Raw genomic sequence first — 19,862 nt, forward strand, 5'->3', positions numbered from 1 at the left:
CCTGCAGCTTTGCTCTCTAGATTTATGTGGGGCCCTGCTAGTTTGTTTTTTAAAGGAGAAGATGCTTGATGAGTGTTAGCACTAGAAGGCTGAAAATCTGTCACGCTTTTACTTTAAATATCTGTTGCTTATGCCCACTGCTTTCTGTTATGGTTTCTGCATAGTGTCAGCATTTATTATCCTTAAGTAATTTAAAAAGCATTATTCTTTAAACGCTCTACTATTCCTAAACAAAACAAAAATGTATTTTACATAATTTTTCCTTAAGGAATTCCTCTTTCACTCTCATTTTTTCAAACCAGCATATATAATTCCAACTGAGTCTATTTTTAATCAATGCAAATTCAGAGCATTCCCTGATGGAATGAAATCAGGAAAGCAGAATACTGGCTGATGTATTCTAGAAACAATGGCATGGAATCAAGTCCCCAAGTCTACTTCAATTCCCTGAAGCCTTTCCATTCTCTATACTATTCTGTGAACACTCTGAATACACTCCTGCCTCAGGGCCTTTGGATTTACTGTGTTCTAGAAGATTCTTTTCACAGATATGTACATAAATCATTCCTTCAGTTTCTTTTCACTCTCCACTTGAATGCCACCTTATCAGAGAGGATTTCTCTGATCATACTATTTAAAACAACTTCCCTCCCACCTCACTGTCAATTTCCTTATCTTGCTTGATTTTTCTTCTTTCTCATCTCCAACTAGAGTAAACTCCATGAAAGCAGAACTCTAATCTATTTGAGTTTTGTTTTTATGTAACCCTGCAGCCTAGATTATATCTGCCACATCTTAAGCATTGTATTAATACTTGCTAAAATGAAAAGATACTTAAGGCCTGTTCTTGCTGCCTTGTTTTAATAGGGCTAACAATAAGTTATGATGTGCCCCAAGGAAAGCCATCAAGATCCATATACCTTTCAGTTTAGGGTAAGATTTGTTCAGTGTGGATCGGGAAGAAAGGAGAAAGATAATTGGGTTATAGGAAGGCAGGTTTTGACTGAAAGTAAGGAAGAACCTGCGAATAATTGCAGCTGTTTGAAAAGTGTTTAATCTTTTTTTCTGTAGATGTTTATATAGATTGTATGACCACTTTGGGGATAATTATAGAGGAAATCCAAGCATCTTATGCAAATTAGATTATGTCACTTCTAACCTGAGTTCTTAAAAGGTATGATTCTATATTGACTGAGAAATTAATAATTGAGTTCAGTTCTTCTGTGAAATGCTGCCAGACAGATATATCTATATTATGTTAACACCCTATACCAGGGGTTGACAAATTGTACCTCTTGGGCCAAATCTTATTGGTTAACTCTTTTTGTAAGTATTTTTATTGGAACACAACCATGGCCATTTATTTACATATTGTCTATGGCTTCTCTCATACTATAATGCACAGTTGAGTAGTTGCAACAGAGACACATGGCCTGCAAAGCCTAAAATATTTACTATGTGGACCTTTACAGGTAAAGCTTGACAACTTCTGCCCTAAAGCGAAAAAATATTATGTGGAAACCTATCTTTATTCAGTTTTCCAAGTAGTTCATGATGATGATGATGACGATAACTGTTGTATCAATTAAGATTTAACTATAATATAATAGACCACTCTGAATATTAGAATAGAGGGAATTTAATGCAGGAAATTGATTACATGGAATATGAGAGTTTGACTAGTTCCTTCCAGAAAGATACGTAAGAGGTAGTTTTGTCAGAGCCCAGAGGCTAGAATCACACAGCAGAAGCTGGAATCATAGGGTAGAAGAGTAGGGAGGATGGAACTGTTACCTGAAGGTGGAGCTACAAAAAAGATTCTTCTGCCTGAGATGCCCAAGGCACAGAGGAAAAGAGAAAAATACCCTGACTTCTCCAACTAGTGCCTCCCATTACCTGAACCCAACCACAAGTCAGCTGACAAAAAAGCCTGGGAAATGGAGCTTTCAGGGTTTGTTCCCCTAAAATACAGAGCAGAGCAGAAGAGTAAGGAATGAGTGTAAGGACATCTGCATAGCTGCTAATAATTATTAAGTGCTACCTTAGGCCAGATACAGAGCTAAACAGTTTGCGTGAATATGTTGCCTGGGAAGTAAATACGAGTATTACCCCCAGTTTATAGATGAGGCTTAGACAAGTAAATTTCTCAAGGCCATGAATTAAATAAATGACCAAGTTAGAAATAATCCAGGTCTGCCTTACTCCAAAACTCTTGCTTTTATCCCTCTCATTTTACAAGTGAGAAAAAACGTAATTTGGAAAGATAAGAAACTTGCATCTGGTTAATGACAGGGCCAAGTCTAGAACCCAAATTGTTCCTATTAGGTTTTTGTACATTTTAAGGAAGCTAAAACCTGTAATGCTATTATTGTAGCATTTGGAGAGTGTCCAGAGGAGACTCCCACACTTATCGTGAAAGTATCCTTGTACGCTGAAACTATTACTAAGCAACCTTTCTGTACCCCAGTTTACTTCGTTGTAAAATGGGATTATTAATTATATCTACCTCAAAAGAGTGTTGAGAAGGAGTATATAGATAATATATCTAAAGATCCCGGAACAGTGTGCCACTTAATAAGTACTTAGTAAATACTAGCTCGCTATTGTTAATCTTTTTATTATGCTCACCCTGAGAGTGGTTATCACAGGAAAAAAGTGGATCAAAAATGTCATGAAATGTTATCAAGTGCTTCATTAAATAGTAATATCCTCATATTGGGCATTTTATTTTTCTTCCATTTAGGAGAATTGTTAGAAGATACTAAAAAATTGCATTTTTGTTTTATTTGCCTTTAAGCAAATGGCCCTCATGATGTCTTAGTTTCTTAATTCAAGGTCTTTTTAATGTACCAGTGCTTATACATGTGAAATATCATTTCCTCTTACGCTTCTATATAGTTCATCTCTTTCATCTAGGTTGGCCTTTTTCCAACCATTCCCAATATGTGACCTTTTCCTTCCTATTCCCATGGCTTTTCTTGGCTTCATTCTTAATAGTCTCCCACTCCCCGACAAGTCCTTTTTCTTTCTTAACTAGAACAATTTCTATAGTACTTTGGTACATGCTGAAGATTTTTTTCTTAACTGATATATCCTTAGCTAATCATAGGACACATTTATATTTCACTTGTATCCAGCACATATAGACAACCTGTAACATGCTGTCATATACTGTATATATTGCTCGAGATGGTTCTTTATTCATGGTCGTTTTTCCATTTGTGTCTTGTTTTTCCAACAAAGTTGAAAGCCATGCTTGGATGAACTTTAGGTGACTGGTGCTTTACAAATACTTAAGTGCTGTGTGAAAACTTATAGCTAGAGTTCAAATTATTTGTTTGTTTTTTTTGTTTTGTTTTTGAAATCGTTATTTGCTTTTAAAAGTAGTCTTGCTGCATGACAAAAGTCACTAACAACTTTAGTCCTTGTGTGGGATTCACTAAAAATAGCTTGAAAAGTCAAGGACTCCTTTAACCTAGAGCACTCTGAAGATCCAAAGATTAGCAGACCAGGAAAAAAAAGACCCTGAAAACATATCCTTCCAGCCTGATACACCTATTAGCCTATGGTAAATATTTTTCATTTTTTTTTAAGGCAAGCAAGAAGGTAATTTGACAAGATTAGTTGCTAGATTTGGCATTGGAATGTCATATTTTAATGTGCTAAAAACATTTTAAAATGCAGGGCTCATAACAGAGTATGGACCTGCTGCCACTATTTTCAGAATCTGAGGCTTTGGACTTGATGTGGTGAAAATTGAACTGTATTATATAGGAAGTAATGATGACCATGCAAATATATGCACATTGTGGTCTATTATTACTGCATACGCTTCAAAGTGACCATTTACAATGTACTGTCCTCAGAAAACTATATAAAGCAAACACAGAGATCTAAGGGAGGGTAGTAAAAAGTCCTCAAAACAATCTCTGAGTGTGCCTGTAACATACTTGTTATTTATTCCCAATTCACAATTTTCTCTAGTGACATATTCTTTTTTTTCTGTATTTAAGGAGAATATTTTCTCAGTCTTTCAAAATCAATATTTTTAGTTTTTAAGTACTACGGCTGTTGAACTTTACAAGATAAGTCAAATTAAGTCAGATCACTCAAACACTATGAGCTTTATAATTCTTTGTGAACTTAAAGGTTGAGTTTAGGATGACCCTGTGGTATATAGAATCTAGAGCTAGCTGGATTGGCAGGATTTTTCTCTTTAAAAAACTTCAGAAGCATTTCCGAATAGAAGGAACATTTCCAACTTTTAAAAACAGATAATCCTTTTTTCACCCTCTTAACATCCCTCTCCACACCTCAAACAAATGTATATGTTTTTGGCCATTTTGTATTTTATTTTCTGTGATGTTAATAAATTAAATGTAAATCTTAATAAGTTCAAATCCCTTTAATTTAAAGATGTTTATACTTGAGGTCTAGCATTTTGCCTACTTTATTCCTCATTTAAAGTATGGTTTTTGTCAAGGCTAAACAGTAAATACCTATAGTAGTAGGAGTCCAAACCACAATTAATAGGGCTGAATGTCATTACAAACCTGCTTCTTGATTTTTTAAAATAAAGATCAGGGAGTAGCTATGGCAACTGGACCTCAAATACTGTTACCACAAAGGATTTTGTGTTTTAATTTCTTCATCTAGGTTTTATGTGTCTTTATAAGGAGATACCTGATGGACTACAAAGAGGATTACGACATGTATCCAACTGTAAATTTATAGGGAAATTGTGTAATGCTTTGTTTAAATTGCCTCAGTTATATCTTCTATAGTTAAGATTATAATTCACACACTTCAATCTGAATACTGATTGTAAAACAGTAAAGCAAGTGCCAGAATTATAGCCACAGAATAAGGTAGTGAGTTAATTTGATGGAGTTCATTTTAGGGACATTGTCCCTTACTTTTGGTATTTTCCAACAATGGTACCATTTATGATTTTATTTTATTTTAGCCATGCCCTTTGGGTTCCCGAGATTTTCGAGAGAAACAGTGTGCAGACTTTGACAATATGCCTTTCCGAGGAAAGTATTATAACTGGAAACCCTATACTGGAGGTAACGTATAACCTGACAGAGCATTCATGCTTGAGCACTTTGCAAATATCAAAGAATATACAAATACATACAAACACATGCATACATTCATGTACATACTAGTTAAAATTAGTGTTTGCCAACAAAAGCAGGGAAATGCTTATAGTACTATAAAGGCTTCATGGTTTATTTGCCTTGTAATAAGGTTTATATATTAGTACAAATGATCAGAAATCATTTCTTAAAACCTAATTATGTTTAACAAGGTATAAAATTCCTAGAAAGGATATCTGGACATCAAAACCATGTAGTATTTTTTGAGTTCTGCTTGAGGCTTTCTTGGGGTATATGTAAGTTAAATTACAATCTTTAAATGTTTGCAATTATCACCCTAAAACAAGTTATGAGAATATAAATCAGGAAACTCTGTGTTGTTGCTTAGTCAAAGGCCAAGATTATTGTTATTCTTTTTCAGAGTTAGAAAACATTTTTGCTCTTTAATTTGGGCATGTATCAGGCACTGATTGTTCAATAAGCAGAAGTATTTTACACTCCCAAAATATAAATTACATTTTGTTGAAAATTTCTCTTGGAGGCCAGTCATAATGGCTTATTCCTGTAATCCCAGCACTTTGGGAGGCCGAGGCAGGTGGATCACCTGAGGTCAGGAGTTCGAGACTAGCCTGGCCAGCATGGCAAAACACCGTCTCTACTAAAAATACAAAGATTAGCCGGGCATGGTGGCATGTGCCTGTAGTCCCAGCTGCTTGGGAGGCTAAGGCAGGGGAATCACTTGAATCCAGGAGGCGGAGGTTGCAGAGAGCACCACTGCACTCCAACCTAGGCGACAGAGTGAGACTCCATCTCAAAAAAAATAAATAAATAAAAGAAAAGAAAATAAAAGAAATATACTCTTAAGATAAGTTTACTGTTTGCTTGCTTTTCCAGTATCTTATATTAACAGAATTTTATAGTGACAACTTTATATTTACCACCAAGATTCTACCATTAACATTTTACTATACTTTCTTCATACATGTCTGTTCTTCTCTCTATTTATTAATCCATCTTATTTTTTGATATATTTCAAAGTAAATTGCAGTCATTAATGTACTTTCCTCTAAGTACTTCAGCATAGTAACATTATCCACAGTTCAATTATTTGTTTACTTTTTTCTGTTAAGGCAAGATTATATACAGTGACATGCGAAATTTTAACTATGCTTTCTCTGGTTTTTGACCAATGCACACACTTAAAAAATCCTATTGAGATATGGAACATTGGCTTTACCTCCAAAATTCCTCTAATCTTTGCCTTAGTCAGTTTGGACTGTGATTACAAGTTACCATAGACTGGAGATCTTAAAATAGAAATTTATTTCTCAGTACTGGAGGCTGGAAATCCAAGATCAAAGTGTCAGCATGGTTAGAGTCTGGTGAGGGCCCTCTTCTGGGTTGTGAACTGTTGTTTTCTCATTGTGTCCTCACGTGGCAGAAAGAGTGGGAAAAAGAGCTCGCTGGGATCCTTCTTATAAGGCTACTATTCCCATTCGGAGGGCTCCACTGTCATGACCTAGTTACCTTCCAATGGTAGGTAACCTACCATCTTCTGTCATGACCTAGTTACCTTCCCATGGTAGTTATCTACCATCTTCAAATTGGGGATTAGGATTTCAACATATGGGTTTTGGGGGGACACAAACATTCAGTCCATAAAAGTCATTATAGTCCTTTGCAGTCAATAGTTGCCTCACCCTACTCCTCCTAAGAGGCAACCATCATTCTAATTTTTTTCTCACCATAGTTTAGTTTTGCCTGTTCCAGAACCTCATACTCTATTGTAAATCTTCTTTAAGCCTAATGTTTTTGAGATCTATCTACATTGTTGTGTATAGAAGTAGTTCACTCTAGCCAAGCGCAGTGGCAGACATCTGTAAGCCCAGCTACTTGGAAGGCTGAGGCAGGAGAATCACTTGGGTCTAGGAGTTCTCTTAAAAAAAAAAAAAAAAAGTAGTTTATTCTTTTTTATTGCTGAGCAGTATTCCATCATAATAACCAGTTTTTCCATTCTGCTGTGATGCACACCTGGGTTGTTTCTAGTTTTTAGCTGTTATGAGTAAACTGCTATGAACATTTGTGTACTATCATTTTGTGAGCATATGTTTTCATTTTACTTGGGTAGCTACTTAGGAGTAGAATTGCTGGGCAATGGATTAGATGTGAATTTAGTTTAGTTTTAAAAGAAACTGCCAGATGTTTTTCCAAAGTGATTGTAGGATATTTCACTCCCACCGACAATGTCTGAGGGTTCTATTTGCCGCGCATCTTTGTCAATATTTGGTCTTTTCAGTCTTCTTCTAGTGGGAGTAGAGTGGTATTTCAGCAAAATTTCCGTTTCCATTTTCTGATGATAATGTTAGGCATGTTTTCATATATTTATTGGCCATTATATATCTCCTTTTGTATTGTCTATTCAAATCTTTTCCCTATTTTTAATTGGGTTGTTTACCTTCTCAAGTGGTAGTCATTTATAAGTTTTACAAATGTTTTGTCACATTCTGTGGCTTTCTCATTGCTTTTTAAATGGTGTTTTTATTCATATAAGCTTTTAATTTTTCTGTTTTTAATTCCAATTTTTAAATAATTTTTCTTTCTAGTCATTGTGTTTTGTGTCCTAAGGAATCTTTGCCTACCTCAACTTAAGAAAATATTTTCTTATGTTTTCTTCCAAAAGCCTTATTGTTTAGTCCTTACATTTACATCTATGATCTATCTCAAAATAATTTTTGGTATGATTTGTATCTGTAGTGTATTTTTGGATTTTCTGTTTTTTTGTTGATCTGTCAGTCCTGTGCCAGTACTACACTGACTTGATTACTGTAACTATATAGTCATGAATACAGGTAGTTGTTTTTTTTTTTTTATACACTAAGTTCTAGGGTGCATGTGCACAACATACAGGTTTGTTACATATGTATACGTGTATCATGTTGGTGTGCTGCACCCATTGACTAGCCATTTACATTAGGTATATCTCCTAATGCTATCCCTTCCCCCTCCCCCCACCCCATGACAGGCCCCGGTGTGTGATGTTCCCCTCCCTGTGTCCAAGTGTTCTCATTGTTCAATTCCCACCTATGAGTGAGAATATGCGGGAACACAGGTAGTTTAAGTTCCATTAACTTTGATGTTTTTTATAAGAGTTCTTCCAATATGCTAACTGATTTGCATTTTCATGTAAATTTTTGCATCAGTTGTTAATGTCCACAGAAAAACCTGCTGGACTTATGAATGGTGTTATGTTGAGTCTATAGATCAATTGAGGGAAAAACTGAGTATTAAACCCTATTGAATTTTACAGTTTTTGAACATGGTATATCCCTCAATTTATTTATGTCTTTAATTTCTCCCAGCTATGTTTTGTACTTTTAAGTGTAAGGTCCTGCATGTACTTTACTAAATCGATTCCTGAGTAATTCATGGTTTTGACACTATTGTTAATAAAACTTTTGAAAATTCATTGATATTTGTATATTAACTTTGTATTCTGTGACCTTTCTAAATTCCCATATTCCTTTTTTTTTTTTGAAACAGGGTCTGGTTCTGTCGTCCAGGCTGGAGAGCAGTGGTGCAATCTCGGCTCACTGAAACCTCCACCTCCTGGGCTCAAGCGATCCTTCCACCTCAACCCCCTGAGTAGCTGAGACTACAGGCGCACACTCTCACGTCCAGCTAGTTGTATTTTTTGTAGACACAGGGTTTCGCCATGTTGCCCAGGTTGGTCTCCAACTCCTGGGCTCAAGTGATCCATCTGACTCGACCTCCCAAAGTGTTGGAATTACACATCCAGCCTAAATTCCCATATTCTAATTGTTTTACAGATACTCAGGATTTTTTTGATAAACAGTCATGTTGTCCTGAAATAGAGACAATCTATTTGAATCTTTATGCCTTTTATTTCATTTTCTTGCCTTAATGAACTGGATTGGGCCTAGAGTATAATTTGCACATGTATTGATTGTATTTTTTATTCTTTATCCTATTAATATGCTGAGTGACCTGATAGATTTGACAATCTCAAACCAAGATTTTTTTTTTGAGACAGGGTCTTGCTCTGTTGCCAAGGCTAGAGTGCAGTGGTGTGATCACAGCACACTGCAGCCTCAACCTCCTGGGCTCAAGCATCCTCCCACCTCAGCCTCCTGAGTAGCTGGGACTGCAGGTGTGTGCCACCATGCCTGGCTAATTTTTGTATTTTTTGTAGAGGTGGGGTTTTGTCATGTTGCCCAGGCTAGTCTCCAGTGCCTGGGCTCAAGCAATCCACCCATCTCAGCCTCCCAAAGTGCTGGGATTACAGGCATGAACCAATGGGCCCAAACCTCAAACCAAGCTTGTATTTCTAAGATAAACCTCATGTGATCATGATTTTTTTTTTATTTGTTATTGTATTTAACTTAATTGATAATGTTTTATTATGGATATTTGCATCTGTGTTTAAACTTGTAAATATTTTTCTTATAATTTATAAATATTTTTCTTGTGATGTCTTTGATAAGTTTTGGTATCAGATACATTCTGGTTTCCCAAAATAGAATCTTTATTTATTTTTAAAAGAATTTAGAATTGGTATTATTTCTTCCTTAGAATAGATTTCACTAGTAAAAGCAGCCAGGCTTGATATTTTCTTTGTGAAAACTTGTTATTAAAAATTTAACTCCCTTAAGAGAAAAGGGCTATTTGGTTTTTTTTGTTTTTTTGTTTTTATTTCTTGTGGGGTTTTCTTTTTTTTTTTTTTTTCGAGATGAGGTCTCCCTCTGTCACCCAGGCTGCAGTGCAGTGGCCCAATCATATCTCACTGCAGGCTCAATCTCCCGAGCTCAAAAGATCCTCCCTCCTCAGCCTCCTGAGTTGCTGGCCACCACGCTGGGCTAATTAATTTTTAATTTTTATTTTTAGTAGAGACTACTTCTTCCTATGTTGTCTAGGCTGGTCTCGAACTCCTAAGCTCAAGGGATTCTTCAATCTCAGCCTGCCAAAGTACTGGGATTATAGGTGTGAGCCATCATGCCTGGCCTTGTTTCAGTTTTTTATTTTGTGTCTTTAAGAAATTTATGTTATATCCATGTGGTCCAGTTTATTGACATAAAATTGATCATAACATTCTCTTGTTATGCTGTTTAATATTTATAAAATCTGTGGTGATGTATGCTTTCATTTCTGGTATTGATAATTTGTGTTTTCACTGTTTTTCTTGGTCAGTCTTGTTTGGGATTTATCAATTTTATTAGTATTTTCAAAGAACCAAATTTTGGCTTTGGTACTCTTTTCTGTAATTTGTCTTTTTTCTAGCTTATTAATTTTTGCTCTTATAGTTATTATTTTCTTATTTTCAGTTTCTTTTGCTCTTTTACATTTCCAAAATTTGATATTTTATAGCTTTTAGTTCAAACTATTTTATTTACCTTGTGAGTTCTTTGACCCTACTTAGAACTGTTTTGTTTTAATTTCCAAATATTTGAAATTTTCTAGAATTTTTTGTTGTTCATATATAATGTAATTGCATTAAGATTAGAGAATAGGCCAGGTGTGGTGGCTCATGCCTGTAATCTCAGCACTTTGGGAGGCCAAGTTGGGAGGATTTCCTGAGCCCAGGAGTTGGAGACCACCCTGGGCAACATAGTGAGATCTTGTCCATACAAAAAATAAAAAATTAGCTGGGTGTGGTAGCACATGCCTGTAGTCTCAGCTACTCAGGAGGTTGAGGTGGGAGGATCACTTGAGCTCAAGAGGTGGAAGCTACAGTGAGCTATGATCACACCACTGTAGAGTGAGATCCTGTCTTAGAAAAAAAGAAAGAAAAAGATTAGAGAATACTCTTTTCTTGGTGAATGTTCTATGTATACTTGGAAAGTAATGTTTTCTGCAGTTATTGGCTACATATAGTGTTCTACAGATATCTATGAGATCAGCTTGGTTGAGAATGCTGTTTTCAGTCTTTTATATTTCTGATTTTTTTCTACTCATGTTCTATCAATTATTGAGAGTGCTGTGTTAAAATCTCCAACTATTATATGGCTTTGCTTTCATTTTTAGAAAGATTTTGCTTCATGTATTTGAATCTTTTTTATTAGGTGCATATACCTTTGAGATTGTTTTGCCATAGTATAGGAGAAGAAGAAGTGTCTGAAATAATTTACAGACTTAATAATTACCATCTACATAATTTCATGCATAGTGAATTAATCTTAAGTTCATACTAAGCATTAACTTAAGGTAATTGGTTAATATGACCTTTCATTTAGAAAATCATTTTAAATTCTTTCTGGAATTAACAACTGTATTAGTCAGGGTTCTCTAGAGGGACAGAACTGATGGAATATATATAAAGGGAAGTTTATTAAGTATTAGTTCACATGATCACAAGGTCCCACAATAGGCCATCTTCAGGCTGAGAAGCAAGAAGAGCCAGTCTGAGTTTCAAAATTGAAGAACTTGGAGTCAAGTGTTCGAGGGCAGGAAGCATCCAGCATGGGAGAAAGATGTAGTCTGGGAGGCTAGGCCAGTCTCTCTTTTCACATTTTTCTGCCTGCTTATATTCTAGCAGCGCTGGCAGCTGATTAGATTGTGCCCACCCAGATTAAGGGTGGGTCTGCCTTTCCCAGGCCACTGACTCAAATGTTAATCTCCTTTGGCAGTACCCTCACAGACACACCCAGGATCAATACTTTGTATCCTTCCATCCAATCAAGTTGACACTCTGTATTAACCATCACAACAGCCTTACCTTTTTTTCCCCCGTTTCACTGAGATATAATTGACAAATAAAAATTGTATATAGTTAAGATGTACAATGTAATGTTTTGATATACATATATGCTGTGAAATGATTACCATAATCAAGCTAATTAATGTATCCGTCACCTCACATATTTACCTTTTTTGTGTGTATGATGTGAATACCTAAGATCTACTCTCTTAACAAATTTAAAGTATACTATACATTATTCTTAACTATACTATATTAGATCTCTAGAACTGATCCCTCTTATAACTGAAAGCTTGTACCCTTTGAGCAACATCTCCTATTTCCACCCAATCCCTGATAAGCTCTCTCTGTTTCTATGAGTTTGACATTTTTAGATTCCACATATAAATGAGATCATACAGTATTTGTATCTGGCTTATTTCACTTAGCAATGTGCCCCAGGATTTCTTTCTTTCTTTCTCATTTAAGATGGAATGATATTTCATAATATATGTCTGTATAAAACAATTTTCTTATCCATTCATCTGTTGACAGACACTTGGGTTGTTTCCATATCTTGACTAATGTGAATAATGCTTCAATGAATGTGGGAGTGTAGGTATCTCTTCAAGATAGTAATTTCATTTCCTTTGGATATATACCCAGAAGTGGGATTGCTGGATCATATGGTTATTCTATTTTTAATTTTTGGAGAAGCCTGCATACTGTTTTCTATAATGGCACTGCCAGTTTACATTCCCACCAATAATGTATATAAGAGTTTTCTTTTCTCCTCATCCTTACCTACACTTGTGATCTTGTGACTTTTTTGTAATAGCCATCCTAACATATGTGAGGTAATATCTCATGGTGGTTTTCATTTGCATTTCCCTGATGATTAGTGATTTTGCACACCTTTTCATGTACCTGTTGCCATTTGTATCTCTTCTTTGGGAAAAAAAAGTCTATTCACATTCTTTGCCTATTTTTTAATTAGATTTTTTTTTAACTATTGAGTTGTATGAGTTCCTTATATGTTTTGGATATTTTCTCCTATTCTGTGGAATGCCTTTTCATTTTGTTGATTGTTTCCTTTGCTGTGCAGAAACTTTTTAGTTTGACATAGTCCCGCTTATTTATTTTGGCATTTTTTGTCTGTGCTTTTGGTGTCATATCCAAAAAATCATTGCCAAGACCATTGTGCTGGAGCTTTGCCCTTATGTTTTCTTCTAGTAGTCTTACGTTTAATTCTTTAATCCCATTTCAGTTGATTTTTGTGTATGGTATAAGTATCCAATTTCTTTTTCTCACTTTCTTCTTCTTTTTTTTTGCATGTGAATTTTATTTTCCCCAACACCACTTATTGAAGAGACTATCCTCTCCTCACTCTATTTTCTTGGTACCTTTGTCAAAGATTAGTTGACTGTATATGCACAGGCTTATTTTCAGGCTTAATATTTGTTCCATTGCTCTACTTATCTGTTTTAATAAAGTACTATACTGTTCTGATTGCTACAGGTTAGTAATATAGTTCAAAATCAGGAAGTATGATGCCTCTAGCTTTGTTGTTCTTGCTCAAGATTGCTGTGGCTATCTGGAGTCCTTTTTAGTTTCAGACAAATTTTAGGATTGTTTCATACAGATTGCATCGAATCCATAGATCACTTTGGGAAGTATGGACATTTTGACTATATTGATCTTTCCAATCCATGAACACATCTTTCCATTAATTGTGTCTTTTTCAATTTTTTTCATCAGTGTTATACCTAAGTATTTTTATGCTATTGTAAATAAGATGGTTTTCTTAATTTCTATCTGATGTAATTCATTGTTAGTGTATAGAAATGGACTGATTTTTGTATGTTGATTTTTTTATCTGTATTTACTGAATTTTTGTATTAGTTTTAACAGTTAAAAAACTGGAGCCTTTAGGGTTTTCTTTGTATAAGAATATGTTGTCAGCAAACAGAGACAATTACTCTTCTTCCATTCCATCTTGCATGCCTTTTATTTCTTTTTCTTGCTTACTTGCTCTGACTAGGACTTCAGTACTATGTTGAATAGAAATAGTGAGAATGGGCATCGTTACCTTGTTCCTGATCTTAGAGGAAAAAATGTCAGCCTTTCATCACTGAGTATGATGTTAGCTGTGGGCTTGTCATATGGTACATTTATTGTGTTGAGGTATATCTTTCTGTACTTAATTTTTATATGAAAACATGTTGAATTTTGTCAGATGCTGTTTTTGCATCTATAGCGATGATCATTTGGATTTTGTCCTTCATTTTGTTAATATGGTGTATTACAGTGCCTGATTTGTGTATGTTGAACCATCCTTGCATCCTCAGGATAAACCCTACTTGATCACGGTGAATGATCCTTTTAATTTACCATTTAATTAATTTGCTAGTATTTTGTTGAAAACTTTTGCATCCATGTTCATCAGGGATATTGGCCTTTAATTTTCTTTTCTGTTAGTATCCTTGTCTAGCTTGTTATCAGGGTAATGCTGCCCTCATAAAATGTATTTGGAGTATTCCCTTCTCTGCAATGTTATTGAAAAAGTGTGAGAAAAATTGGTTTTAATTCTTCTTTAAAGGTTTGATATAATCACTGGTGAAGTATAATGTATTGCACTTTTATTTGATGAGAGGTTTTTTTTTTTTTTTTTTTTTACTGTTTCAACCTCTCTTCTTCTTATTGTTCTGCTCAGATTTTCTATTTGTTCATGATTCAGTCTTTATTGTATGTCTCTAGAACTTTATTCATTTCTTCTAGTTTATCTAACTTGTTGACATATAAGTGTTCATAGTAGTCTCATGGTCCTTTGCATTCCTGTAGTGTCCATTGTAATGTCTCCTCTTTCATTTCTGATTTTTATTTGAGGCTTTTCTCTTTCTCTCCAAGTATAGCTAAAGGTATGTCAGTTTTGTTTATCTTCAAAAAAAAAATCAATTCAATTTTGTTTATCTTTTCAATTTATTTTCTTTTCTCTATTTATTTCTGCCCTGAGCTTTGTTATTTCCTTCCTTCCTTCTTTTTTTTTAAAGATTGTTTCCAACATTTTTTTAAATTTTATTATTATTATACTTTAAGTCTTAGGGTACATGTGCACAATGTACAGGTTTGTTACATATGTATACATGTGCCATGTTGGTGTGCTGCACCCATTAACTCATCATTTAGCATTAGGTATATTTCCTAATGCTATCCCTCCCCGCTCCCCCCACCCCACAACAGTCCCCGGTGTGTGATGTTCCCCTTCCTGTGTCCATGTGTTCTCATTGTTCAATTCCCACCTATCAGTGAGAACATGCGGTGTTTGGTTTTTTTGTCCTTGCGATAGTTTGCTGAGAATGGTGGTTTCCAGCATCATCCATGTCCCTACAAAGGACATGAACTCATCGTTTTTTATGGCTGCATAGTATTCCATGGTGTATATATGCCACATTTTCTTAATCCAGTCTATTGTTGTTGGACATTTGGGTTGGTTCCAAGTCTTTGCTATTGTGAATAGTGCCACAATAAACATACGTGTGCATGTGTCTTTATAGCAGCATGATTTATAATCCTTTGGGTATATACCCAATAATGGGATGGCTGGGTCAAATGGTATTTCTAGTTTTAGATCCCTGAGGAATCGCCACACTGACTTCCACAATGGTTGAACTAGTTTACAGTCCCACCAACAGTGTAAAAGTGTTCCTATTTCTCCACATCCTCTCCAGCACCTGTTGTTTCCTGACTTTTTAATGATGGCCATTCTAACTGGTGTGAGATGGTATCTCATTGTGGTTTTGATTTGCATTTCTCTGATTGCCAGTGATGATGAGCATTTTTTCATCTGTCTTTTGGCTGCATAAATGTCTTCTTTTGAGAAGTGTCTGTTCTATCCTTCGCCCACTTTTTGATAGGGTTGTTTGCTTTTTTCTTGTAAATTTGTTTGAGTTGATTGTAGATTCTGGATATTAGCCCTTTGTCAGATGAGTAGGTTGCAAAAATTTTCTCCCATTCTGTAGGTTTCCTGTTCACTCTGATGGTAGTTTCTTTTGCTGTGCAGAAGCTCTTTAGTTTAATTAGATCCCATTTGTCAATTTTGGCTTTTGTTGCCATTGCTTTTGGTGTTTTAGACATGAAGCCCTTGCCCATGCCTATGTCCTGAACGGTATTGCCTAGGTTTTCTTCTAGGGTTTTTATGGTTTTAGGTCTAATATGTAAGTCTTTAATCAATCTTGAATTAATTTTTGTATAAGGTGTAAGGAAGGGATCCAGTTTCAGCTTTCTACATATGGCTAGCCAGTTTTCCCAGCACCATTTATTAAATAGGGAATCCTTTCCCCATTTCTTGTTTTTGTCAGGTTTGTCAAAGATCAGATAGTTGTAGAAAAGCGGCATTATTTCTGAGGGCTCTGTTCTGTTCCATTGGTCTATATCTGTGTTTTGGTACCAGTACCATGCTGTTTTGGTTACTGTAGCCTTGTATTATAGTTTGAAGTCAGGTAGCGTGATGCCTCCCCCTTTGTTCTTTTGGCTTAGGATTGACTTGGTGATGTGGGCTCTTTTTTGGTTCCATATGAACTTTAAAGTAGTTTTTTCCAATTCTGTGAAGAAAGTCATTGGTAGCTTGATGGGGATGGCATTGAATCTATAAATTACCTTGGGCAGTATGGCCATTTTCACGATATTGATTCTTCCTACCCATGAGCATGGAATGTTCTTCCATTTGTTTGTATCCTCTTTTATTTCATTGAACAGTGGTTTGTAGTTCTCCTTGAAGGTTTGTAGTTCTCCCTTGTAAGTTGGATTCCTAGGTATTTTATTCTCTTTGAAGCAATTGTGAATGGGAGTTCACTCATGATTTGGCTCTCTGTTTGTCTATTATTGGTGTATAAGAATGCTTGTGATTTTTGTACATTGATTTTGTATCCTGAGACTTTGCAGAAGTTGCCTATCAGCTTAAGGAGATTTTGGGCTGAGACGATGGGATTTTCTAGATGTACAATCATGTCATCTGCAAACAGGGACAATTTGACTTCCTCTTTTCCTAATTGAATACCCTTTATTTGCTTCTCCTGCCTGATTGCCCTGGCCAGAACTTCCAACACTATGTTGAATAGGAGTGGTGAGAGAGGGCATCCCTGTCTTGTGCCAGTTTTCAAATGGAATGCTTCCAGTTTTTGCCCATACAGTGTGATATTGGCTGTGGGATTGTCATAGATAGCTCTTATTATTTTGAGATACGTCCCATCAATACATAATTTATTGAGAGTTTTTAGCGTGAAGGTTGTTGAATTTTGTCAAAGGCCTTTTCTGCATCTATTGAGACAATCATGTGGTTTTTGTCTTTGGTTCTGTTTATATGTTGGATTACATTTATTGATTTGCATATGTTGAACCAGCCTTGCATCCCAGGGATGAAGCCCACTTGATCATGGTGTATAAGCTTTTTGATGTGCTGCTGGGTTCGGTTTGCCAGTATTTTATTGAGGATTTTTGCATCAATGTTCATCAAGGATATTGGTCTAAAATTCTCTTTTTCGGTTTTGTCTCTGCCAGGCTTTGGTATCAGGATGATGCTGGCCTCATAAAATGAGTTAGGGAGTATTGCCTCTTTTTCTATTGCTTGGAATAGTTTCAGAAGGAATGGTACCAGCTCCTCCTTGTAACTCTGGTAGAATTCGGCTGTGAATGCATCTGGTCCTGGACTTTTTTTGGTTAGTAAGCTATTGATTATTGTCTCAATTTCAGAGCCTGTTATTGGTCTGTTCAGAGATTCAACTTCTTCCTGGTTTAGTCTTGGGAGGATGTATGTGTTGAGGAATTTATCCATTTCTTCTAGATTTTCTAGTTTATTTTCGTAGAGGTGTTTATCATATTCTCTGATGGTAGATTGTATTTCTGTGGGATCGGTGGTGATATCCCCTTTATCATTTTTTATTGCGTCTATTTGATTCTTCTCTCTTTTGTTCTTTGTTAGTCTTGCTAGCAGTCTATCAATTTTGTTGATCTTTTCAGAAAACCCGCTCCTGGATTCATTAATTTTTTGAAGGGTTTTTTATGTCTCTGTTTCCTTCAGTTCTGCTCTGATCTTAGTTATTTCTTGCCTTCTGCTAGCTTTTGAATGTGTTTGCTCTTGCTTCTCTATTTGTTTTAATCGTGATGTTAGGGTGTCCATTTTAGATCTTTCCTGCTTTCTCTTGTGGGCATTTATTGCTATAGATTTCCCTCTACACACTGCTTTGAATGTGTCCCAGAGATTCTGGTATGTTGTGTCTTTGTTCTCATTGGTTTCAAAGAACATCTTTATTTCTGCCTTCATTTCATTATGTACCCAGTAGTCATTCAGGAGCAGGTTGTTCAGTTTCCATGTAGATGAGTGGTTTTGAATGAGTTTCTTAATCCTGAGTTCTAGTTTGATTGCACTGTGGTCTGAGAGACAGTTTGTTATCATTTCTGTTCTTTTTCATTTGCTAAGGAGTGCTTTACTTCCAACTGTGTGGTCAATTTTGGAATAGGTGTGGTGTGGTGCTGAAAAGAATGTATAGTCTGTCGTTTTGGGGTGGAGAGTTCTGTAGATGTCTATTAGGTCTGCTTGGTGCAGAGCTGAGTTCAACTCCTGGATATCTCTGTTAACTTTCTGTCTCATTGATCTGTCTAATGTTGACAGTGGGGTGTTAAAGTCTCCCATTATTATTGTGTGGGAGTCTAAGTCTCTTTGTAGGTCACTAAGGACTTGCTTTATGAATCTGTGTGCTCCTGTATTGGGTGCATATATATTTAGGATAGTCAGCTCTTCTTGTTGAATTGGTCCCTTTACCATTATGTAATGGCCTTCTTTGTCTCTTTTGATCTTTGTTGGTTTAAAGTCTGTTTTATCAGAGACTAGGATTGCAACCCCTGCCTTTTTCTGTTTTCCATTTGCTTGGTAGATCTTCCTCCATCCCTTTATTTTTAGCCTATGTGTGTCTCTGCACGTGAGGTGGATTTCCTGAATACAGCACACTGATGGGTCTTGACTCTTTATCCAATTTTCCAGTCTGTGTCTTTTAATTGGAGCATTTAGCCCATTTACATTCAAAGTTAATATCGTTATGTGTGAATTTGATCCTGTCATTATGATGTCAGCTGGCTATTTTGCTCATTAGTTGATGCAGTTTCTTCCTAGCCTCGATGGTCTTTACAATTTGGCATATTTTTGCAGTGGCTGGTACCGGTTGTTCCTTTCCATGTTTAGTGCTTCCTTCAGGAGCTCTTTTAGGGCAGTCCTGGTGGTGACAGAATCTCTCAGCGTTTGCTTTTCTGTAAAGTATTTTATTTCTGCTTCACTTATGAAGCTTAGTTTGGCTGGATATGAAATTCTGGGTTGAAAATTCTTTTCTTTAAGAATGTTGACTATTGGCCCCCACTCTCTTCTGGCTTGCAGAGTTTCTGCCGAGAGATCAGCTGTTAGTCTGACGGGCTTCCCTTTGTGGGTAACCCGACCTTTCTCTCTGGCTGCCCTTAACATTTTTTCCTTCATTTCAACTTTGGTGAATCTGAGAATTATGTGTCTTGGAGTTGCTCTTCTCAAGGAGTATCTTTGTGGCATTCTCTGTATTTCCTGAATTTGAATGTTGGCCTGCCTTGCTAGATTGGGGAAGTTCTCCTGGATAATATCCTGCAGAGTGTTTTCCAACTTGGTTCCATTCTCCCCGTCATGTTCAGGTACACCAATCAGATGTAGATTTGGTCTTTTCACATAGTCCCATATTTCTTGGAGGCTTTGTTCATTTCTTTTTATTCTTTCTTCTCTAAACTTCTCTTCTCACTTCATTTCATTCATTTCATCTTCCATTACTGATACCCTTTCTTCCAGTTGATCACATCGGCTACTGAGGCTTCTGCATTTGTCACATAGTTCTCATACCTTGGTTTTCAGCTCCATCAGGTCCTTTAAGGACTTCTCTGCATTGGTGATTCTAGTTATCCATTCATCTAGTTTTTTTTTTTTTTTTTTTCAAATTTTTAACTTCTTTACCATTGGTTCGAACTTCCTCTTGTAGCTCAGAGTAGTTTGATCGTCTGAAGCC

The 19,862-nt window shown here is 35.9% G+C and overlaps 1 protein-coding gene across 6 annotated transcripts in view; it reads left to right on the forward strand.

The window, feature by feature from the left end:
- Window positions 1–19,862, forward strand: part of ADAMTS6 (ADAM metallopeptidase with thrombospondin type 1 motif 6) — a 328,215-nt gene that overhangs the window by 232,019 nt on the left and 76,334 nt on the right. For all 6 annotated transcript variants that reach the window (XR_008652403.2, XM_055252144.2, XM_063623237.1 and 3 more), the window contains one exon: window positions 4,967–5,069. Coding sequence is in view for 5 of the 6 variants with exons in the window: in XM_055252144.2 (XP_055108119.2) it covers window positions 4,967–5,069 (103 nt within the window). In the remaining variant the exon portion in view is untranslated. The remainder of the gene's footprint in view (window positions 1–4,966; window positions 5,070–19,862) is intronic.

Source organism: Symphalangus syndactylus, chromosome 18, assembly GCF_028878055.3.
Source record: "Symphalangus syndactylus isolate Jambi chromosome 18, NHGRI_mSymSyn1-v2.1_pri, whole genome shotgun sequence".
Lineage (NCBI taxonomy): Eukaryota > Metazoa > Chordata > Mammalia > Primates > Hylobatidae > Symphalangus > Symphalangus syndactylus.